The 24,920-nt window shown below is 42.8% G+C and overlaps 1 protein-coding gene across 1 annotated transcript in view; it reads right to left on the reverse strand.

The window, feature by feature from the left end:
* Window positions 1-888: 888 nt before the first annotated feature.
* ca10a (carbonic anhydrase Xa) overlaps window positions 889-24,920 on the reverse strand; it is a gene marked incomplete at both ends in the record, with an annotated part of 205,907 nt that continues 181,875 nt past the window's right edge. The window contains 5 exons of the mRNA XM_079236270.1: window positions 889-911; window positions 3,068-3,242; window positions 3,507-3,661; window positions 6,676-6,748; window positions 13,704-13,799. Of these exons, the coding sequence (XP_079092396.1) occupies window positions 889-911; window positions 3,068-3,242; window positions 3,507-3,661; window positions 6,676-6,748; window positions 13,704-13,799 (522 nt within the window). The remainder of the gene's footprint in view (window positions 912-3,067; window positions 3,243-3,506; window positions 3,662-6,675; window positions 6,749-13,703; window positions 13,800-24,920) is intronic.

The following is a 24,920-nucleotide window of genomic DNA, read 5'->3' on the forward strand; positions in this document are numbered from 1 at the left end:
CTTGTTTTTTTGTTTTTTTTGTGTGTTGTTTTTTATTTTTTTAAATCCTCTTAATATATCTTTTGAATTTTAATTCATGACTTTTCTTTACATATTCATTTTTCTGCAGTATTGATAATTATAATATGTACAAATGAGGCCAAGACACTGGTTGTTCTGAGGCCGTGGGAAAGCCCGTAAGTATTAGCTCGTCTCCCGTGACATGACTGGTTTTTGAAAAATGACAAGATACAGTAAGGCCGTGTTCCCTCTCTGTCGGTTTCGCTGATAGCATGCCTTGTGGGTAATGAAATGTCTGCATGGGACCGTGTGTCGACCACATCTTCTCGACCGGAAGGATGGGGGCAGTGACTTAAGTCCACGGATTATCCCCACAGTCAGCAACATTTTGTATGTACAAAGGCTTTAAAGTCCCACGTCGCCCTATTGGTTGGGAGGCTATGAAATAAATGCTTCCCTATGGTTTTATATATATATATATATTTGTTTTACTTTGTGTCTTCTTTTGGTTTTCTTCCCAAAAAAGTTTTGCTATCAAAATATCAGAATAGATATAGTTGTACTGTGTGTGTGTGTGTGTGTGTGTGTGTGTGCGCGCGCGGGCGGAGGGTAAGGGCTTTTTTAGCATGTGCTAGATCGAAAGGGTTCAAACTGTTCTCAGTGTATGAAAAGAAGAGTCTCTTCGCTCGCGATATAAAGTTCCTTAACTGGTACAATGTCCGGTGTTGTTCAACTTTATACAATGCCATGAAGTCATCTGGGATGAGATGCAGCCACGAGCCCCACTTCACATCTCTCTGCCTCCTCCTCTGCTTCCTCCTCCCCCCTCTCCTCCTCCCGCTCTCTTCGTCTCTTTGTCTCTCCGTCTCCATGCTCATCCAAGGGAGGCTACTTTAGCAACCACTCGTTCACTGGAAGAGAGGAGAAGGACAGGAGTGAGAATACTGATTTATATATGCAGCACTCTCCACAGTTCAGCTATTCTCCGGCATTATTCGCAGGAGAATAGCTCCTCCTCCCCACCCCACTCTCCACACCATATTTCATCTTGAGCAAAGAAGAAACACATACAATTCAAAAGGAGTGGCACTCGAGTGAACTCGTTGTTTGGGGGACGCCGTTATGTGTTGAGTGGCGGCCTTGACAGAAAACTTTACCCGAAGTGAGCACGCGCCAAGAACACAAGTAATCAATGTAATTTGATCAAAATGTATTTGTTTTTTTTAATTAGAAAAGGTGTCTCGCTGTTCTGTGAAAGACAAGATTTATTGGAGTATTATCATAATCAAATTTCCTTTCATCAGCTGAAAATGAAAGAGTAAACACACACACGCAGCATGATTAGCTCCCAAGCATCCCAGCTTTCCCCTTCAGATCACCTCTCTAAGGAGGAAAGGAGTGGCGTTCTGCCTCCGCCCTAAAGGTTAACCTCATACAAATCACCAAAGAGATGTATTTTCCCTTTTAATGAGACCTCCACCCCCCAACACACACACACCTTTCCTCTTCCTCTTGAAGGTCTTTAATTCCCCGAAGAATTAAATAAGCATGTCTGCTTCAGTGGGTTTTGGGGGTTTTGCTCTGCGGCTTCCTGGTTATGAGGGCATTTGTTTTGTCTGAGGTGGGCGGGGAGGATTGACATCTACCCTGCAATCGCTACGCGGAATAAGAATGTCACTCTTTGAAGGAGGGGGGGGAGTAGAGCAGAACACGGGAGAATGAGGGAAAGACGCAGACAGAAAGGCAATCATGGTGTGTGTGTCGGTTCATCTTGGGGAAAGATGAATAAATAAGTAACACAATGACTAGCAGGGACTCGGGCTACCACTCGCCTGTAGCCTATCTACACTTCAGGGGTGATATTGAGCATTCTGTGCGGCAGCTGCCCATATATATATTGGCTGAAACAGAGGAGGAGAGATGACAGACTGCGGCAACACCTCCCGGGTTGCAGTGAGCTGTGACAAGACAGTTTTCAGCCTCTCCGATCCGCCAGATCTGTCTGTCGGGGTCAAACAGGTGTTCTGACGGTCTGGCCAACTGACTCTACTGCCTGTTGTCTGTCCCTCCTTCTCTTTAGCACATCAATCTGCAGTCGGCACGACGTCAGTCGTCAGCTGAGTGTCAGCTCTGCACTTAAATTGGATATTAATTTAATTCGTGAGAACAGTGAGTGCAGGTCAAGCAATACGTCTTTTGGAGTCTGTGTGGATGTTGAGTCGGCATTCGTCCGCTGGGACAAGAATTTAAAGCATCGGAAGCGTTTCTAGTATCGTTTGTAGCGTTTGTAGCATCGGTTTCCGTTTGTAGTCTGAGTTGTAGACCAATCATCTCAATAAGGAGGGTAAAACATAGGGGGTGAAACTACGCTTTTACCAAAACATTACCTTGTAATTACCATGGTATCGCCTTAGCATTGCCCTGTTGTTGTGACTCAGATGCGATGTAAAGTGCTACCCAAACTAAAGTTCTCATTACTACTCTCCACTACTACTGACAACACGTTTCTTGTCCCATTGAGCCCCTTAAAAATATCGTGGATATCCCACAAAATAATTTTGTACGTCACGCACGTAATCATGAAGTAGGAACTCCAGGAAGTAGAAAGACCACAGATAGCGGGACAAAGGGGAGGTGGATGGGTCCAACAAACAGCGATCTTTCAGCCAGAAGACCTTTGTTTTTATCCCAATGTGATGCAAAAAAAACCTGCTGTTGATTTATTTGTCACGTTACTTGTGTACTTCAGTAACGGCACTTCCGTAGTGATTTTAACCCAAACAACGATCTTTTCCTAGACCTAACTAAGTAGTATTGCCGCCCAAACCTAACTAAGTAGTTTCCTGTAAAGACGGAAGTTTATTTTTAAAAGACAGAATGCTTGTAACGAGCGGACATTGAAGGTAGCGCTGGCTTTCATGAGAAAACACACGAAAAATAGTAACTTTTCGTTGGATATCACACAAATCGTTGTACGAGGATATGTTACACATACTATTATATCAAATGCATGACAACAGAAATGTCAAGAAATAGCGAGAGAGCGATGACACGGTCTGGTTTCTACCTCGGTATTGGAGCTTCTGGACCCGGTTGTTGGGGCAGTCTTTGCCCTGTACGCTGAAGTTGATGTTGGTGCGCATGCAGCGGTTGTTTAGCGGCTGGACCGGGCGAACATTGTCGCTCATGCTTAGGAAGATCTGAGACGGCTGGTTCTGGCTCAGCAGCCGCAAGGAGTGCATCTGAGATGAGGACAAGGTGGGGGGGGGGGGGGGGGGGGGGGGGAGGAGAGAGACCCGTTAAAAGTTGGCCAAACCATCATGGAGATATGAGCCAGGCATTTTGATCCATTGCTCTATTTTCCAGGGTGGGCCTGTCTGGAGGATAAAGAAGAGTATTGGAGTTAAAGGTTCAGTGCTCGGGTGACATCTTTCACAGGCAGAACAATAGTAAGAGACGGACGATCCCTCGTGGATCCTGTGCGTGGTGTTGCGGTGGAGGCTCACCTGCATGCGCGTGAGGTACACCGGCTTGTTCATCAGAATCCATGTGGCGGTCTCAAAGCACGGAGGGATGGTCATCGATCCTTCATACGTGATAAAACTACTGGTCTCCGGGTAGATCTCCTCTATGTTCAGGTTTGTCAGTAGATACGCGTCATCTGCAGAAAGAAGGACAGGAAACAAGAACAAGATCGGCCTTTTTATGTTTCATCTTTGGATTTACTACGTATTGTCGTTTCAACGTTGTATGCTGTACGTTTTTTTGTTATCAGATTGAGGATTAGCTCGCTTTTGGATCCAGCCTCAGGTGGCCATTTGGGGGAACTGCACGAGTCACTTCTACGATGGCTTAATTTTTAAGATCTGGAGGTTGCCGCTTGGTGTGTGCGTATAGTGGTATTGGTGGAGTGAGAGTGAAAGAGTGAGTGAGAGAGAGAGAGAGAGAGAGAGAGAGAGAGAGAGATTGGAGCAGAGGAGAGTTTAAGCTTAGCGGTGAAGATACCTAGGGGGCGCATTGAAGTAATGTTGGACCGATTTTTCTGGCAATGCATCCTGGTTTTCATGAAAGCAATGCCTGTACAGCTCTGCGGCGCGCAAGAGAAGGCAGCTCTCTGGGTCAATACAGCAAGCACTGGTGAATTTATTGATTTAATTGTGAAAAATGAATAAATAAATTTAAATGCAGGACTTTTACTTTTAAATTGATATGGCAAACTTGTTGGCGAATATATCCGGCATTTAGAAGTTTTGCAGTGTCTGACCAATATTCACTCTCTTTTTAACTCGGTTTTGGTCTCCACCAACTCCTGAGGGAAATATAAGTAAAGTCATGGGCCGGACAGGAAATCAATGACTTGAAACTCACATGTTACTACATTGTCATTTGATACGTTGTTATTTAAATGGAAATTGGAGCCGCTTTGAGTGATTAAAGTTTTATTTGTATTGTTGCTACGTGTATACCTTTAATATATTCTTTTGTACATTTTCCCGTAATAATAATAATAAACGTATGAACGTGTTTTTTTCGGGCTGTAAAGTCAACCCCTCCACTAGTCATCAAGCTCATGAACTCATCTTTCATAACTCATTTTTTTTCTTCCTATTTCACATATCATTTAGTGTTCTGTGAATGACAGGCTGTTGGTGTTGCAGCACAAAACCCTTTTTCATCCAAACTGTCTCCACTGTCAGGATGCTAATTAGACAGACTGCAACTCCCTCTCCCTCTTCACACTCCAGTAACACGCTCTCAATAACTTGTCATCTGTTGGGCCTCTGTTGACAAATGGACTGTCGATTATAATGAGGTCACTGTGGTGGACTACCGCAGCTTTAATGCTTATTCAGCTGTGCTTTGCCTCACTTTTAAATACTGCCCCTTGAAAACAGTATTAATCAAAACTTAAAATAATAAAAGGCTCGGTAGGGCTTAATTTGAGAAAATCCCCATTAAAAAAAAAGTATCTTCTCTGATCCTCTACACATGAGAAGAGGAGCTCTGTTCCTGATGTTTGATCATGTGGTTGAAATAAATAATTCTCTTTGGATGGTGTATATGTGCCTTTGTAATAGTATTTGCAAACATATGTGATAAAAAGAAATAAAATGTAAAAATAAAAGTGGCAGCAGCAGCACTGGCCGAGGGATATGCCTAAGGCCTCTTGAGCATGAGGGGGCGGTGTATGCATATGTGTGAGTCAGCGTATATGAGAGGGTTTTGACAGCTGTCAGAATCCATGCTCCTCCCCGGTCCCGCCAGCCAGATCCTGAGAAAGCCCCCCCCCCACACACTACCCTTGCTCGTAGCCTCCCTCTCCGCCTGGCACCTCAGAGTCCTGAGGAAGCCCCCCCCATTAATCCAATTATTTGTCTTTTTTATTCAGGCTAGCCACGGGCCATCTCCGAGCAAATGGAGCCTCTCCGGTACGGCAGGCCTGGCAGAGAGGAACCTCTAGAGAGCAACTGTCGACCGCTGCCTAACATGCCGCCTCAAGCTATCAAGAGCTTCCATGCAGGCATCTCACCATCCCCATCCTGCTTCGTCCCTTCCATTAACACTTTGAAATGAAGAAACCATGCTATAAGGGAACAACAAAGTAACATACCTATTGAGAAATATAAAACTCAACAGTTGAAAAGTTGACTGTTTGCTAACCCTCCTCCCCTCAACAGCTAGTGTCCAATCATAACTTCGCAACTATAATGAGGCAGGGCTGGCTTCGTTAATTTTTCCACACGTTGAAGAGGCATGCCTGGCGCTGTTGTAAGAGAGATGCATATAAATACATGGTATACTTATAGAGTTTGGGTTGCAGTAATAATTCAAAGAGTGTGTTTATCTGCTCTAAATGTAAGCTGCAGACATTAGCATGAACGTCTAACTAGCTTACTACCTAGAGTCAGTGGTGGGCCGTGGATTTGGTATCGACACCCGTTGTCTGTTTAGTTTAACAGCTGATGACGTGCCATGCAGCAAGGCTATAAAAGATTTCAATTTAAACTTTGTGATTCTGTTTAGGCCAGCAGAGAAGACCCGCCACTGCCTACAGTAGTGGCATAATGCAGTGTTACTTCCAAGTACAGTTGTGTTTCATACTACACTAATGAGTTGGGTTAAATATTGAGCTAAACAAATTAATTAAATAATCCCTGTTCACTATTACAACCACTGTGTAGTGTTTCCCCACAATAGGAGCCTGTCCTGGATACTACGATTAGAGTTTTTCTTCATTTCATTTATGCAGTCGTCCAATGCATGTTTAAGACCCATTTGCAGGGTTCTGGTTTTAACATCAGCCGGCTTGAAACATGACAAAATATTTTCCAAATGACTGGTGAAGCAATGGTTAGCTCAATTAGCTAGATATCGATCTAGCTACAGCTAATCAAATATTCCAGTTGCCGTTTCAGCTGACAAAATGGACAGTTATAGGGTAGAAATGGGAAGCTTTGTTCGGCTATCTCTGTCTCAATATAAAAGAGCCATTGTTTCAAAACATTTTGAGCAATTTCAAGTTGTAAATCTGTCACCGATAGCTCCGTACCATGCCATGTCATGTGAAAAAAAGGTCCAGCAACAAACAGTAAAGAAGACTAGTCTGAGGGAAGCGTTACTTGGTGTTTCAAGGTAAATTAGTACAGATGTTAATTACTTCACATGGACACTTACTTTTGTATGTTATTCTTGTGATGGTGTCTCTGTTCAGCATTCGATTCAGGAATGAGTTTGATGTCTCCGCAATCTGGATCAAAAGACAGAAAAGAGGAATAAAAGGTGAGGTTGAATGAAATATATATATATAAAAAGGTCTGATCGTGTCATGATTTACGAGCTCATCTCAAATGAAACTAAATTGAATATACCCAGTTCAGTACTTTAAAGGATAATGCAAGTGCATTTTAAATCTATCACCTTTGATGCTCATGAAATGTCTGAACCCACTGATGTATTTTGCACAGCCAGATGCTCCTACACTCTCTTCTTGCACTGCTGCTTTGCCTTCTGGAAAACAAAGGATCCCACTGTTTTCAAGAAACCATTAAGATCAGCTCACAGACACACACTGCTACCATGACAAAAAAATTATCCATCTTCCTAATTAGCATATACGTGGTATTCTCATCCTAACTTCAAAACAAGTTTTAGTCTATCAGAGCTCAATGTGACAGGGACCCTGCAACGTGCCATCTTCCACTCCCCTCATCTAGATTGTGCCTCTTTCCTACTGCCAGAAGAATGTACTATTTCTTATTGAATATACATTTTTAAACAATTTCATACTGCAAATCAAACATTTTTACGAATAGATTTGGCATAACGGCTTAAATCTCTCCTTCACACACACCTGAGCTGCCACCCCTTCCATTCTAAGCTTGCCCTGTGTTTTCCCATTTAGCCCATAGTATCAATACCAGCTACTAACTCTCTTCCCTCCACCAGATTGTCAATGTTGCCATATTGCCATTGTAGTCCAGTTGTTTCCTATTCCTCCCTGTTCCTTTGGACACTGTGCCTGCCTGCCAGCTCCCTATTCTGAAACCGTGCCACCTGTCCAGATGCTTCCCGCCTTACCTCTATCTGACTTTTCTTCCCTATTTAGACCGCCTTCATGTCGCTGAACTGTAAGACTGTTTTTGCCCTGAATCCTGGACTTAACAATATCATTTATCTGCTTTATGTCTTGCATTAAATAATATTTTTTGTGATCGGATTGCAATTCATGTGGTCAGCTTGACCACATGAAAGCACAGGTGTAAATGCACCCAAAATGCATTAAGGACAGAGTGTGATTCGATCAGCCAAACCACCTCCGAAGGTGGCCAGATACGCATTCAAGTGTCAATGCAATATTTTTAAATACACATTTAGGGAAATGAAGATTCAACCTGGATTATGTTCAGTGGCAAAAAAAATTATCAAGGCAGTGGTATATTTATTTTTCTTAGAATAAATAACTAAACTAAATTCCCGTTCAACTCTGAATCCGTTATTTGGCTCACAGATGTACAAATGGCTTTTCTGCATGCTTTTAACCAGGTGTACAAACATTTGACAGTTTCCCCAACAATGTACACCTGAAATAACAGCATGTAAGCATTACAACAACATTTATTTTTGAACAGCAGTGCAGGGTATTAGGACTGTAAAGCTGTTAGAGTAAGCATACAATTGGTGAAAAGGGGGAAGTGACAATGGAAGGAGACTAACGACAGAATAGCGCACCAACTACTCTATGGTATGATTGGCTGAAAGCTGTTTCTTGTGTGGGTTTTCCATTAGTTGCCCTGGAAACACATGCTGCTAATGACAAACATCAAAACCATTGACCGTCATTGATGATAGAAATCACTCAGCAGCCTGCTTTCACCCAGAAGAATATAGTAAGTCTAGGTAAATGCAAATCAACTGCATTCAATCACATAGAAGTTGGATTTGTAAAATTCTTGCTTTCTAAAATATCTGTACTTGTCAACTACACTAAGGTTGAGGAAAGATTGTGGTTAGGGCAAGTAAATGACGAGGGAGTCTGGTTAGAGTTACTTAAAACAGTGGGGAAGGTTAATCACAGGTTAGCAACGGGACACAAGCTCAGTTCTCCTGCATGAAAATCAGACTCACTTTGACTTTCTGGTACTGGCCGATCCAACACCCTGACCTCCACACCCTTACTGTCCACCTCACATCATAAAGGTCAAACTACTTCTTGCATTGGCAGAAGCCTTGAATGGTCACGGTTAGTATGGGTCGTCAGGCTAGATTGTATCCCTCAATATGTGGAACAGTCGAGAGATAGTTGAGGTTAGGCATTGACTTTGAATGGTCATGGCTAGGATACATCAGACTAGATGGAAACCCTTCATTTGTGAAACTCTTCCCAGGTAATTGAGCAAAGGCATTGACCTTGAATGGTCAAGGTTAGGATAGCTCATCGGGCTAGATGGTAACCTTCGATTTGTGAAAGTCTTCGAGATGATTGAGGTTAGGCCGGACCTCAAATGGTTAACATAAAGGTATGCCATCTAGCTAGAGCAGGGGTGGGCAAACTTTTTGGCTCAGGGGCCACATTGAATAAAAAATGCCAGTATCAGATGGATGGAGAGTGTTTGTGTGAACCTGTCACGGGAGGACAATGTTGCGGACCCAAATGCAGACCACATGAGAGTATGAGTATCTGGTAAAACAGATTATTGGAGCAAAAGGGAAGGTGGGGAGCCTGTGGTCCGCCACAGGGGGTGCTGGGCGGTGTGAGACCCGTGGCTCTACACTGGACGACGGCGAGGCCGGCAGGGGGCGGTGTGAGAATATAACGTAAATGACTCAGCTTTTTTGTTCAACTCGCTGGTTAAATCTTCATCAATTTGTTCTACACGCCGAGTCACTGTTCTGCGTGATAAACTCAATTTTTCAAATTTGTTTTTGCTCTCTGGACATAAGAGACCTGCTGTTTCTACCATACATTCTTTCAAAAACTCTCCTTCAGAGAAAGGCTTGCTGGCTTTTGCTATTTTGAATGCTAGCAAAAAACTTGCCTTGGTGCTTGATTCTTCTATAGCAGTTTGGCGGAGATTTTTTTTTTGCTGACTCTTTAAATTGGCTGCCAACCTCTTAGCAGTAGCCTCCCGTTCTGTTGTTGACTGTTGGCTAGCATAGTTAGCATGCTTGGCGGAAAAGTGGCGGCTAATATTGTATTCTTTAAATACTGCAATGGTTTCTTGGCAAATAAGACATACTGCCTCTGATCGTACTTCGGTGAAAAAATACTTAGCAGTCCACTCATTAAAGACTCTGCACTCACTGTCGACTTGTCTTTTCTTGGGTCCACTCATTGTGACAGAAGGGATCAATGCAGGAGGATGGCAGGAGGCTGACAAACAGAACCCTATATGTCACATGACATGAGCGCGCAGGGTGGCGCAGTTCCGTGGGTCGAATGTGGTTAGTTATGTTAGTTATACTTAGGAAAAATACTCTGCATGCAGCTGTCAGTTCATTTTACAACTCTAAAACTGTTGTAGTACAAACCCTGTCTCCGACGACAGAAAGTGATTCATATTACCGTAATTCTTCTAAAGTTAACGCTTTACGACATAATTAAAAAGGATTCTGACCACTAAGAAGTGGATCTTTTCAGTGGTTTGCGGTATACTACGGTAATAAAAAAAAAAAAAAAAGTGTCGCCCTTGTCTGTGGGATCAGTGGGGGAGGGGTGGAATTGACCAGCACAGCACAGCAAGTGTTGTGTGTCGCTCTAGTTCAGCAGAACACGGCAGGCAGCGATCCGCACGGCGCGTACAAACTGCTGTAACGCCTCTCTGTTCCCGACTTGATTTTCCCAAAGCACGATGACCACAACAGACCAGCGTTGATGTTTCTTCATGCTTATTTATTGCACAGCGCTCTTTTAGGCTTTTCGTGTGTGTGTGTTCTTTTGCAGCAGAGCCGTGTGCGCAGCAGAAGGCATTACAGCGGTCTTTCTGCTGCAGCAGAACACACACACGGAAAGCCTAAAAGAGCGCTGTGCAATAAATAAGCATGAAGAAACATCAATGCTGGTCTGTTGTGGTCATCGTGCTTCGGGAAACTGAACTTGGGAACGGAGAAGTGCTACAGCGGTCTTTACAACAACTTGCGAGTTTTTTGCAAATCACGGGATACCATCAGATCTGATCGGGAATCACTATGTGTTGAATCTTTCAATATGGGAGTAATTCCTAGGATACTGGGCTAGGTAAAATATAGCAAACAGTTCTTGCCAAACCTAGCCACTATTCTGTGGATTCTGTGATCTCTTTCAGCGACCACAGAGACTTGAGTGAAAATCTACTGAAAGTGCAGCCCATTAACTGCCCCCAAAAGGTCTAGAGACACTTTTAATTCCTAACTCCACTCTTACTCTGCTTAACCGACTTCATTGTTCAGTACCTCTCTCTTCCAATTCCGAGACATGCTTACTAATAGCTGAAGGAAGCGCCCTTCTTTTGACTCCTCTTTGCCTTCCTCCCCACTCTATCTTTCTCTCACTCATGGTCGATGGACTTCACAACTCTAATTGTCGAGATGTCTTTGGGCGAAGTGATTAAAAAGAGATGTGCTCATCTCGCCCCTCCCCGCACTGCAACTGAAATTACTTAGTCTTTGACCTGTTCCCTGTGCTCTTCAGGCAGGCATTATGCCTTTACCAGTCACTCATGCTGCTCACTAGTTTTCCTACTTTCTGTCTCTCTAATTTCCATCATTTTCTTAGAAAATCACCTGAGGGGATTCAATTATTCGGTTTTCTTCTATTTCAGAAATGGTGTAAGAAAAGTACAAACAGTACAAACCACGAGAAACAAATTAAGATTCACATATTTCTCTACGCCTAGAATGGGGGTCCTTGCTGCCATTCTGACTCACAGCAATATGATTGGAAATCTGACAAGGCCTTGAAATGGGGGTAAAAAGCTTATACTTGCGTTGGGGCAGAGCAAGTGACATAATATATGGACCAGACATTATTGAAAGTTAGGTGTATAGAATAATAAAGTATGACAAAGAGCTAGAAAGTCAAAGAAGAGTCCCGTGGGAGGCGTTAAGTTTACGCTTGTTGCGTAACATTGTTAAGCATGTGACATAATAAAGTCTGCTAAGTGCAATTGTTATATACTTACGTTAATTACGTTGTTAACTTACGTTATGTCACTTTGTTACGTAATTAAACCATGATCTTTTTTATTATCAGATTGCACCACATCTGAAGCTAATGTTTAGCTTTCGCCTGCATTAGCAGCACTTGCAACAGGAGAACGCTGAGTGATTAGATGTTGGAACACCGATGTTGTTGGGAGTTTTTACAAAGGCTTGTACCTTTTGGGATTTTGTACTTCCAAAGCTCAGCTTCCTCGGATACACTCTGCTGCTGGTTGGAGGGTGGAGTCAAGGAGGGTTGACCTCGGTCAGCGTTTCCTCTGTCTCTTCAAGATGGTCCCATTGATATTGGGGAGCTAATTAGCAGTCAGCAGCTGAACCTTTCGGCCTGGGTACTCACAGTGCCGAGGACGTCGGCTGCCTCTCTGATCTCTGAGCCTCATTAAAGATGGCGACCTCTCATGCACAACAAAGGAGCAAGGAGCACATTGTTTCTCTCTCTCTCTCTGGATTGCTAATTGTTTGTGAGTTCTTGAGTCTAACATTTAGAAGATTTCAGAGAAAGACACAGCGAGAGCAGGAGAGAGGAGGGGTGGGAGCACCAAGTCATGCTGATGGATAATTTAGCTCCTGACAGATCTCTCTAAAACCAATATGTGGCTACTAGATACAAACACTAGTCTCACTTCCAGGGCAAATAATGACGACAGGGCAGTAGCCCATGGCATCTTTATACCAATGCACAAGGCAATTATTAGCATCTGTATGAGACACACCGGGCTTTCAACATACACCAATGCAAACCCATTCGCCTTCTTATTAGACGCTCAGAGAAACTGACATTGTATAAAGAACGAGACATCCACATGTTACAATTTGAACCGCCACTATTTCACAAGGTTACCCGTACATGCTACAACGTCAACTGCAAACCGTAACCACATGCTACAACGTTAGCCGCAACCGTTTCACAACGTTAACCACGATTACAACTCTAACCGTTTCACAATGCTCTAGTGAAACAACTTCAACTACGCGCTACAACTTAAAGCACAACCTTTTCACAATTTTAACCCTTTCTTATGAATTAATTATTTGGTAAGCTTTGTTATAAAAGAAATGTCAAAGCTTTTATAACAATGCAAGTAAACACAACATAAAGTTATCTTGAGACTGGACTCTTTTGAGTAAAACAACTTTAGGAGGCTGCCCATTTTGTTCCATGGCTGAACGCGAGAATGTTTGGCATTCTATGAATGAGTATTGTTAAATAAATGTACTTGTTTGTAAAAACGTGCACATTTTGACATGTCACAATAAGAAAACACATGTGTAAACATGAAGTGAATGACATCTGGATTCTATTTAGCTTCTTCAGTGGACCTTTTCACAGTAAATGTGTCATAACCGGATAAGCAGGGACAGAGCCATTGTTAATGTTTTAGTAACAGTAGCAGTGCTGTTATGACAAGTCAAAATGTCTGCTATCAAAAAGGCCTATTGTTTTTCATTGTTTCATGGCAGCAATATGATTTTCACTCCACAGTGAATTTGTGTCGCTAGGCTTCCCATTATATGTTTACCTGAAATGTGATGTTGCCATGGAGTCAGCCCCCTGAGACATGCTTGATTTTATTTTATTATTTCTAAAATATATATATATGTAGACAATTAGCGATTACTTCTGCTACTGATGAAAATGCCTAAATGTGATGAATACGAGGCCAGATCTCTCTGAATATGATTTGTAAAATTCACCACAAGGGTCGTGTTGATTCCAGCAGGATATGTATGGCATCTGTTTGTTCTTGTTTAACTGACTTAGGACTGAAGAAGTGTGCAAGTTATGACACAAAACATGCATTGCTAGTGCATTGCTAGTGACTCAAATTCAATATCTTTAAAAAACTACTGTCCAATGTTAGGATCAGTATTCCGTTGGATTTTCAAGCTATAACCCATTATAAAATATCATCGCAGCTGCTAGGTCATACAAAAAAGTGCTTTTGAGTGAATACAGCCTACACAGTGGCAGGCAGCAGGTAATTAAATGTATGGGGTCGACTTACCTTCATGAATATGGACACTATGACCAATCCATTTGGGCTTTTAGCAGCTTCTGTATAATTTGTGTACAGCTCATGATTGTAGTGGATCAGTTGAACCTGGAACATAGAGAAAGACAAAAAAATCACAATCTGAAAGTGCGTTGTGTAATAATGTGGTCATCATTTTAGTTTTAAAATGGGGGAAGGAGATCTTCCATCAGCTTCAGGTCACGGACCTTCAGTTATCTGTTGCAACTGATGCAAATAATAAATAGCTTCAGCAGTTTTTTTTCTTTTTTCTACGTATTCTCGCTTTGCTGTTGGTGAATACTTGTATGAACCCAGCCGTGGCCAGATCCGACACATTGCACCTTGACACATTATGAAAGTGAGGCAAAAAGTTGATCTCCACATTGAGAACAAAATATTGGGAACATGGGAGCTGAAAACCCCATTCTCGTGAATCTTTATTACATTCACCTAAATATTTCCTCCCTGCTGCATCATGTCAGACAATTTAAAAGGGATCAGATCTCTCCCATGAATTTCCAGACACTCAATGTAATGGAAGGAGGTCTGTTCGGAACATTTTTTAGACTCAGCGTAGACGTGGACAGAGATAATAAGAGGGGCATAAAGAGGCGAGGATTCTGTCATCATTTGATACAAAGCCAGCATTTATTTTCTCACAGGCTAAAGTGAGAAAGCAACTAAACCATCTCCCAGTATGAGGTTAATATTCACTGGGGCAGATGCTTCATCCACTCCAGCTGTTCAATATTCCTGCCTTTTTATAATGTTTGGACGTGGGCAGGCGCTGTGGCTCAACTTCCAACTCGTAAGAGTGGAAACTGCTGAAAGCGGAGCCCACCGTTTTTAAAACCTTTCTATGACAAAGAGACCATGAATAGGAAGTTCAAAGCAAGCAGAAATGAATCCATCACAACATTTATTTTTTGAAGATTATTTGTGTGTGTATACAGTATATCACACCTTCATTGTTAAGTGAGTGGAGAGCTGAGAAGAAATGGGGGGAGGTGGAGACGGAGAGTGACGTGTATTAGGACATTGTGTGCCTTAAAGAATATCAAATATCAAGCTGCAATTTTTCAGCTTTAGGGCCATATTATCTCTTTACACTGCCGTAGGACAATGGTGCCTTATTATATAGGGAGCTGAGATTGTTCTGCACATTTTTATATACAACACATGGGTATGTATCATATGCAAGTGCCTTTTAAGAAATTATGTAAAATCTAAAATATTACCTCAGAGCCCTAAGCACCAGGGTGCTACTGAAGTATACTAATATTTTAAACATTTCTTTAGTGAGAGCTGGCAGCATTGGCCAATCAAATGCATATGTTCCTGTTAAATTTCCCTGGTTCACCTGTATCCTCTTGCATTCTTTTGTGTTCGGGCTGATAATCGACTCTTGCTGCATGCACAACTTCATGAATTACTGGCTTTATGGAGACAGGAAGTCATTCATTCTAATTAAATTAAATCCAATTACAATATATTACTCAGAATCCGACTGCTCTTCTTGGCAAGACCCATCCTCTGTAGCTGGTTGAGACAATTGGTTAAGTTCAGATATTGACCCTGAGTAGTTTGTTCAGGGCATTGGACCTGAACAAATCAAGTTACCAGTACCTCGGCAAGGATGGATGCCAATCCGGGCTGCACAGGGCGGGTTTTGCATATAGGAGCAGTGGGATCAACATTAACGCATGAATGATGGGCAGTAATGGAGCGGTGCCTCCTTGTGCCTCCGAAAACTTAAAATCTCGATAACTGCACAGTTGCTGAGTCCTGATTTTTGAATAGTGGTTACCAAAATGATAACCGTGCCACTTCTCATTACCTTAATCAGCACAATTTACAGCCAACTGCAACAACCTAAAACTTCTAATGTATTGCCTTTAAGCTGTTTATAGTTTTTTTTATAGTAATAAACAAAGTGAACGGCTATGAATATAAAAGGCAGTAAAGCACTTATTTCAAGCACAAAAAGGCTGTTATGATTTTTAGATCTTTCCCAAAGGCTCTTACACTCTCTCCCCACGTCCATAAACGTCTCATCCTCACTCATTGACAAAGGGCTTGGCACGCATACTGTACTGATGGATATAAATAAACAAATGTAAGAGGAGAGTAATTATGAGAAGCTCGATTGGGGGAGAACCAAGCGACAGAACGTCTATAAATGCAATCAAGTGGAGGGAGGAAGCGATTAGAGCCCTACGTTAATCTGATTAGATTTTTAGGTGAGCGCGGCAGAGGCGGCCAAAAGAACTCATCCACACTCCCTCAATGACAAATTGCACAAAGTTTGCTGCTGGTGGGCAATAAAAGGCCAGAGTGGGCCATAATAAAGTGAGACCATTTGCCAAATGTAGACGGCGGGAAAAACAAGAGCAAGATGCAGAGCAAACGAGAGTGGAAACAGAGGTGGTAATTAGCCACAGAAGAAGAGAGAAGGGGTACTGCATGTTGACCAGGCATGTGAGCCTGCAGCACTACATCATTTATCACACTGGCCCTCTGTTCAAACACAGACTCACAGCAACTACTGAATACAGTCACACCTCCACCCATATAAAAGGTGAAATCCTTTAAGATTTAGCCATAGCACTCTGTTCCAGGTGCCCATTGGACAGATTGGCGAATCAGGATTGGGGTTCAAACCATAGACTGTGTACAAAAGTGGACGTACCGCCTCCATCGGTTAGTTAGTTTGTGTTACTGAGATTGTTAAAGTAACGAATATATTTATATGTAGCAGCGTCATCATGCAGAAGCCTACGGCACGTGGAAAAACATTTTCAGAAAGGCTTGGGAAAATATAATTTTGACAATAAAACATATGTACGTTGATCAATATTTGAACATTTGTATTTGAATGCATAAAGGAATAACACTGTGAAGCTTCAGAATGACCTCAAAACAGACTGTCAGCTATGTTGATGGTCATTGGACCATTTTGTTGGTATCACAAAGGTTATATGTGTCAAATAGAATTGCTTCTGAGAAAAAGCATCCAAAACCAGAAAGACCAACATCCACATGCAAAAACTTCCCATTGAAAGACACTAATGGCTCCTCACTGGCATGGCAGCGCCACTGGGCAGTGCCACCAATTTTCAGGCTCCAGGGATTTCTGTCGATGAATGAAAACCCACACTGAAGCCACACTGACCAAAAGGGACAACGGCGCACTCGGTCTGACAGGGTCACTTATGCTTGCTTGGCCGGTGCTTTCTGGTGTGCGTGTGTGTGTCTTGGGGGGGTCATGACAGCCTCTTTATGGCATGACGGCTGGCCTGGCCCCGGGGTTAGGGAAATATAAAGGCAGCAAGTCGATAGCGGGAAGAGAGGCTGCTTGGCTAGCGGCGAGAGGGGCGGCTTAAAAATACTGGGCTGGAAAAGACGCTCTCCATCTCGACGTCCATCCATCCGTCCCCTCCTCCTCCAGTTAACTGGAGCGTGGATCCGTAAAACTAACAAACGGACAAGGCACCGATCACAGTAGTTTATTTGAGCCTTGGCGCGACAGAACACTGCCAGAGCACGAGAAGTCATCTATCTATCTATCATCCGTGTTCATACTCACCCATGCTACACTGGCAATTGAACATACTGTAAATCCAAATTTAGTTGGCTTCCGTCATTCATTTTCATTTTAGCATGTTTGCCTTCGTCGGGCGTGCGGTGATGTTCCGATTTCAGTTTAAATCTAAGATCCAGCACAATTAGAACCACGACGGTGCAGACGCGGGCGAAACGTGATGTAAATAGCGATTAATGATATTTGGGGAAGAGGGAGGGGGATGAAAATCCTCTATCAAAAAGCTCTGTGACCGCTAAGCTGCCACAGTGATATTAGCTCAATGTGATTTTCCATGTGTGTGACTGTGTTTCAAAGACGACGAGGTGATTGGTTTGATTGATGGGGGTTTAAAATGTTTGGAACAGCTGCCTATGGCGAATCCCTCTCAAACACTTAACATGATTTGTATTAAATATAGCTGGATCCTCTCTTTAGCAGCGAGCGGCGTCTCCTTCAGTTTGCAGGGGCTAACCGTTCAATTTATGGGGTGTAATCCCATTTGTTTTGTCCATCATCATGTTGTTTCATCAGATGATCCGGATAATGGGTGATAATGGGTAAATAAAAGGTCATTAAGGGAACAGCTGCTCAGCAGTGTTTGCTTTTCACTCATTTCCTGGACTGCATAGTTTGAGCAGATGATGGTAGAAAGTGAATGAAACTGAGAGAAGAGAAAGTCTATGATGGTATGGCAGTTTTATAATGGCTTTTTTTCTTTTCTCAATTGCCTACTGCTGTTGAAAGACAGAAAAACAGTGGTGCAGGAATGAGCCAGCATTATCTTTGCAATTCTGGTTCCCTCGTCTCAAAGATGAACGGGTTTAGGGATTTGTTCCCCCAACTTTAACTTGTAATTTGTATACGTCTTAGTTTTTCTTAAACTAAATGTGAACCTGTGGTGGTTCTAAAGGAGGTTCAAAATGCTGTTAAAAAATCAGACAATAATATACCGATATGATGGATATTATGCTGTTTGGTTGACTGGATAAAAAAAATAAAACTGCTATTCTTTGACTTAAAGACCCTTTGTTAAATGTTGAATGTTTGAATGTAGCAGCCAGTTAACTAGCACAAATGTGCTACAAATGATGCAGTATGTGGCATTGGTTCATGCTCTAGTTGTCCCGATACAAACAAACTTTAATAATTAAACAAATCAACTCTCGTAAAAAACAAAAATAAAGATGGAAACTGCTGAAATGAAGTGCATTGTATTAAAGTCGATTTTTGAGTAGGCTCACTCTTTATTATACTCTGTATTTTCAGCATCGTTGCTCTGTGACTGTACTTCAACATACATGAATGAATGAATTCTTCTCTGTGGTGGATCACCTCGATTTCAGGTCCAGACAGCGCACTGAAATGAGCACAAAGAGGTAGCTGCCAAGGAGGGAAATCCATCGAAAAACTTGTGGAATAGCAAAGCACAATATTAGAAGTTGATCAGCTTGATCAGATTGTAGGAGGTGTAGTGCCCATGTGACCTATTCACCCTACAGGCACTACTTGACTGCTCATTGATTAATATTCCTGACGCTTCATTAATGAGGATGTCAAGTTGTGTCGTCCAACATGTTTATTCTTTGCAGAACATAAATCATAGTCTTATTGGAAGATCTTAACTACATGTATTGAAATCATAAAATAAACCATAACCTTTGTCTTACTCTGTACTCTCCAATATTCCAGTATTGTCATACAAAGTGTTCACACAAAACGTTCCAAGCGGTCCCGAGCGGTCAAAAAGCTGTGTGATTATCAAACGAGCAACCACCTGACCCTAATGCCACTCCTGATTATATAGGGCCGACTCAGTTGAAGTCAGCCTTACGCCACCCAGTGGTGGGAGGTTCAACATACATCAAGCAAAGCAAAATGGCTCGTACACACCGGCCCCTAATTGTTTCTGACAACGGACAAAACAATTACTTATCACTTTACATGAAGAGCCATTACATTAGAAACAAAACAAAAAAGTACTGTTTGATAGTCAATACCACAAAACGTGCATATGACCCATATACTGCTTCTTTGTTTTAGAACATGATTGTGGGTTTCACCATTATTCTTTCTTAGTCAGTAGCCTCGCAAAGAAGACAAATCTTTGTCACTGGTCTCTCAATTATACTGGTCTTGGTTTGAAGACGAACAGAACAAACTAGTCCTTTCCCATCGGGAAATGTCTGTAGTATCTTTCCAAGTATCCAGGATCCACGAGGTGCTGTTAAATCTACAACAACAACGATATCTCCAGGCAAGAAATTTATTTTTTCCTCATTCCATTTTTGCCTTTCTTGCAGCAATGGTATGTACTCTTGTGTCCACCTTTTCCAAAACAGATCAGCCAAATACTGAGTCTGTTTCCATCTCCTTTTTATGTACAGATCCCTTTTTTCAAAGAGTCCTGGTGGCAAAACTGGGTTTCCTTTCGTCAAGAGAATGTGATTTGGCGTAAATGGCTCAAGGTCATTGGGATCATCAGACAACTGTGTAATGGGCCTATCATTCAATATGGCTTCCACTTCGCATAACACAGTGTGAAATCCTTCGTCCTCCAAGCATTGCTGACGAAGAACAGTGTTCAGAATCCTTCTGACCATACGTATGACACGTTCCCAAATGCCACCATGATGAGATCCAGCAGGAGGGTTGAAACTCCATTTAATTCCTTTCTGTGCCATGGCCCTTTGTATTTTGTTGTGATCCAATGAAGCTAGAGCTTCTCTGAGTTCTCTTTCAGCTCCCACAAAGTTAGTTCCGTTATCCGATCGCATCGTAGCACCTTGCCCTCTTCTGCAGGTGAATCTTCTTAGTGCATTGACACACAAGTCTGTGTCGAGCGAATAAGCGACTTCCAGATGGACTGCTCTACTTGCCATGCAAGTGAAAAGCACTCCATAGCGCTTTATGACGCTTCGACCTCTCTTTACGTCGATTGGGCCAAAATAATCAACACCAACATTTGTGAATGGTGGGAGGTCAAGGACAACTCGTTCGGTGGGTAAATCCGCCATTTTCTGTTCTCCAACCTTCCCTCTTTGACGCTTATAGAAGTAGCATCCTGTAATTACTTTTCTCACCGCTGAATTGGCACTTGTTACCCAAAACCTTTTCCTTAGTTTGGAGAGTATGTGATTTCTGCCACCATGGCCCAGTTGTTCATGAATATGCCGGAGTATAAGAGTTGAGATGTGTTGGTCCTTTGCTAAAATGAGTGGGTGCTTTCTGTCTTCAGGCATTGAAGATTTATTGAGTCTTCCTCCTACTCTCAACAGACCTCCTTCGTGAAAAGGGTTCAGTTTGTAGATGGTGCTTTCTTTTTTCACTTTCAATTTCCCAGATGTCAATGCAACAATCTCGTTGTGAAACCGTTCCCATTGGCTGAAGCGAACAATAGATGTCTCCGCTTCAGAGAGGTCATCCACCGATAACCGTTGTCCTCCTAACGTGGCTTTGAACTCTTGCATTGCCACATTGACGTCCACTAGTCGACGACCATCGCCGGTGGTACTTGCAGTAATCAACTGCTTCCTTTTTCTGCTTAACGATAGCAAAATCCTCTTCAAAACGAGAATCCACCCCACTGTAGTTCTCAACCTTTTCCAGCTGGAAAAGTGAGAGATCAGTTCCTGGGTGGGATTGGAACTATCCCCAATAACGATTGTGTTTACTGCGACGTTCCTTTTAACTTCCGGGTCACCAGTAACGTCTAAATCCAAGTAGTGCGCTGGCCACTCAGCTTCTGCTTTCCAGAGAAATCTTGGACTTTCAAGCCATCTCTTTTGAACCAAGTGTTCAATTTTCAGTCCCCTTGAGGCATCGTCTGCTGGGTTCTGCGCGGTAGGAATGTACCTTCACTGTGAGACGTGCGATGCTTCTTTAATGGTTGATATTCTGTTTGCAACGAATGTCTGGAACCTTTTGTCCTCATTTTTTATGTACTTTAACACTGATGTACTGTCAGTCCAGAACTCTGACGTCTCTAGAGGCAGCTGTAGTTCTGCTTTCAGCATCTTGTCCACTTTAACAGCAAGAGCAGCAGCTGTCAGTTCCAAGCGAGGGATGGTCACCGGAGTGGAGACACCCTGGCTTTGCCAAGTACAAAAGCAATATGGACTCTGTTCTTGTTATTTTGTAACCTAATGTATGTGACAGTTCCATATGCACTTTCGCTGGCATCCGAGAAGTGATGCAACTGAGCAGAGGTTGTGTGTCCAAAACATTTAGGTTTGAAGCATCTGCTGATCCTAAAACTTTCCACTCTTTCCAGATCTTCCAACCATTTGTACCATCTATGTTGAAAGGGTTGAGGTATTAGATCATCCCAACCTCACTTCAACTGACACAGGTCCTGCAGAATCATCTTTGCTGGGATTGTGAATGGGGCTAAGAAACCCAAGGGATCGTAGACGGAACTGATCATAGATAACATCCCACGTCTTGTGTGTGGTTTTTCTTGGATGTTAAATTTGAACTTGAAGGTGTCCGTCTCGATGCACCATTGTAGCCAAAGAGCCCGTTCAACTGGCAACTTGTCTCTGTCTAGATCCAACTCCTTGAAGTTCTTGGATCTATGTTCTTCTGGGATTTTCAATAACACCTCATGACTGTTGCTGATCCATTTTGTGAGATTGAAACCCCCTAACCTGCAGATAGTCCAAGTTTCCTTCTGGCCACCATAGAAACCTCAAGAAGTCGGAATGTTCCTCTGCTACCTTTACTTGATGGTACATTGCTTGAACGTCAGCCATGATCGCCACGGGCTCCTGTCTAAATCGTGTCAGAACTCCTAACAACGAGCTCGTCAGGTTGGGTCCTTGTAGAAGCTGGCTGTTCAGCGAGACTCCTTTACATTCTGCTCCACAATCAAACACGACACGTAAGCTTCTTTTTTGTGGATGGTAAACACCATGGTGAGGGAGATACCACACCTTCCCATCAGTGCGTTCCAACTGATGCTTTGGCACCTTTTCAGCATACCCCTTGTCAATGACGTTCGTGAGGAAGTTAGAGTATTCTTTGTGGAAACTTTCATCCTTCAGCACTCTTTTTTGTAGTGAATTGACTCGCTGCTTAGCGACAGAAAAGTTGTTTGGCATGTGCACCTGGGGTGTCCTGAACGGCAACTTAATGTTGTATTGGCCATCTTTAAGTTGTACTGAACCTGCTACCATTTCCATAAACTTTCCTTCTTCTATTGACATCTCCTCTTTGTCATTAAAGGAATTCTCACAGAAGTCTTGATTGTACTGTTTCGTCAACAGTTCTTCCAATTTGTCAACAACAATTCGATTAACAGTAACAGCAGGGTAGCCACTTCCACACTGCTTTGCACCGTTTCCATGAAGAGGTCCATTAATCACCCAGCCCAATAGGGTTTTACTGCATATGGTCCCTCTCCTCGACTGTTGATCACTTCCCATGGTTCAATTAACTTTGAGGCGTTTGTGCCAATCAACAACTCAACATCAGCATTAATACGAGGAATGTCTACACCTTTCAGGTAAGTCCACTTTGACAACTCTTCTTCAGAAATTATATTGTTTGTTGACACTGGCATTTTCTTCTGCGTGAACAGTTTAGGAAGCTCGAAGAACTGATTGTTGACAAGTCCAGAGACTTCCAAGCCTTCGACAATACAACTTGGAACAGTAGTACTGTGACCCATTGTGCGAAGATGAATCTTTGTTTTTCTTCCTTCGATGTTCAGCTTTTCTATTAGACGTTCCAAACAGAAAGTGTCAGTACTTCCTGGGTCCAGAAATGCATACGTTTGTATGATTCTGTTTCCCTTGGTACACTTAACATTGACAGGTAAGATTGAAAGGATGCCGTTACTGCCTCCGGCCCCTGTATAGCCACACGTTGAGACAGTCGTGCCACTCACCGACAGTTCCTTTGGCTTGTCTTCACTTTTGCTTCTTTCCCATTTGTCGATGTGCAAAGTGCTGGGATGGTTTTGGTTGCAAGTCACACAAGATAATCGGTTATTGCAACTGTTGCTCATGTGTCCGGTGCGCATGCAACCGAAGCAAATCCTTTTCTTTTTCAGAAAGTCCAATTTCTCCCGATGTGTCCTTTTTCTTAATTGTAAACAGTGCTCCAATGCATGTCCACGCTTACAATACAAACAGCAAATGTTTGAAGCTATGGGTGACATACTTCCTGTTTGTGTTTGAATGCTTTTCCTTCCTTCACTCTTGGCTGGTTCAGTACCTTTAAGAACAGTAGTTGCAAAGCTACTTCTTTTGAACTATGCCTTTTGCTGCAACTTTGCCTTGTCTCCTTTAGCGACACCACCTTGAGTGTCATGGATGTCGCCAAAGATCGGATCAGAAACAATTTTGACGTGATGCTCGATGAACTTAACAATGTCTTTAAAACCAGACCTGCGACCTTGGCTTTCAGGGATGTAACAAGCAGCCGCTCTCCATGTCTCTCTGAGCTTGTAGGGAAGCTTCTGCATGATAGTCCTCAGGTTCGCTGGCATGTTAAGTTCATCTAGATAGTAAAAGTCCTCCATAGCGTTGCAACACTCTCGTAGAAACAATGCGTATGCCTGTAACCCCTTTACGTCCTCTGCTTTAACAGCAGGCCATCTAATGATCTTGTCCACATAGGCAGCTGTGATCTTTGATTCATTGCCAAAATGTGCCTGAAGAAGGTCTTTGGCCGCAGAGTAACCCCTTTCTGGAGCCATGTGCTGGCAGCTACGCACCAGGTCTTGAGGTTGCCCCCTAGTGAATTGCTCTAAGTAATACAGACAGTCCCCTCTGTTAGTTTTAGCTTCCACACAGTGCTCAAATGCTCGCATGAACGATCGGAACTGAAGAGGATCTCCAGCGAACGTAGGGATTTCTCTGCGTGGAAGCAACTGGGAGTTCTGCGTCTGCACAAGGAGTGTTGCTACATCATTCTGTCTTTGTAGCAGACTGTAGAGCTCTCCAGGTACTTGAGGATTGCCTTGAGGTGGTTTTGATTGATAACCACCAGGGTCTGCGTCTGATTGACGTGATTTTATTTGATCGGATGTTTGCCACTTGTACTTTGTCTGAGTACCTACTTTTTCATTTACAAATTCGTCCACTTCCACTGGTTTTACCATTGTTGGTTGAGTGTTACCCGATAATGAATATTGGTGCTGAAACGATTCAATTGGCTGCGGCTTGTATTGTTCAGCATGAGGATGGAGTGCTGTTCCCTTTTTGAAGTACGATTCCATTCCATCCGAGTGTGCACTTGAAGCATTGTCATGGTGGTTTGAGGCGTTCAACACTGCTAGCTTTGCTCCAACTGCTGCTACTTCAGTGTCAATTGCGAGCTGCTCCTTTTCCTTCCTCAGCTGCTCCTCTTGTTCCTCCAAAGCGTGTTTCTTATGTAGCGCTGCAGCGCGTGCCATCAGCGCAGCTTGTTCTGCCTCTGCTGCAAGCCGTGTAGCCGATGTCGTAGACTTGCTGCTTTTTGACATGTTCCTTGATCGACCTGAGCGTTTGCTTGACGCATTGGATTGCACATTTGAAACACTGTCGTGAGGCTCCACATTAGTCCCATCATTGTGGACCTCTCCACTTTCGGAGTTGGGGCAACTTTCGTTGTCTAGCAACCATTTTGTTACATCTCCACTG

Source organism: Taurulus bubalis, assembly GCF_910589615.1.
Source record: "Taurulus bubalis genome assembly, chromosome: 2".
Taxonomy (NCBI): domain Eukaryota; kingdom Metazoa; phylum Chordata; class Actinopteri; order Perciformes; family Cottidae; genus Taurulus; species Taurulus bubalis.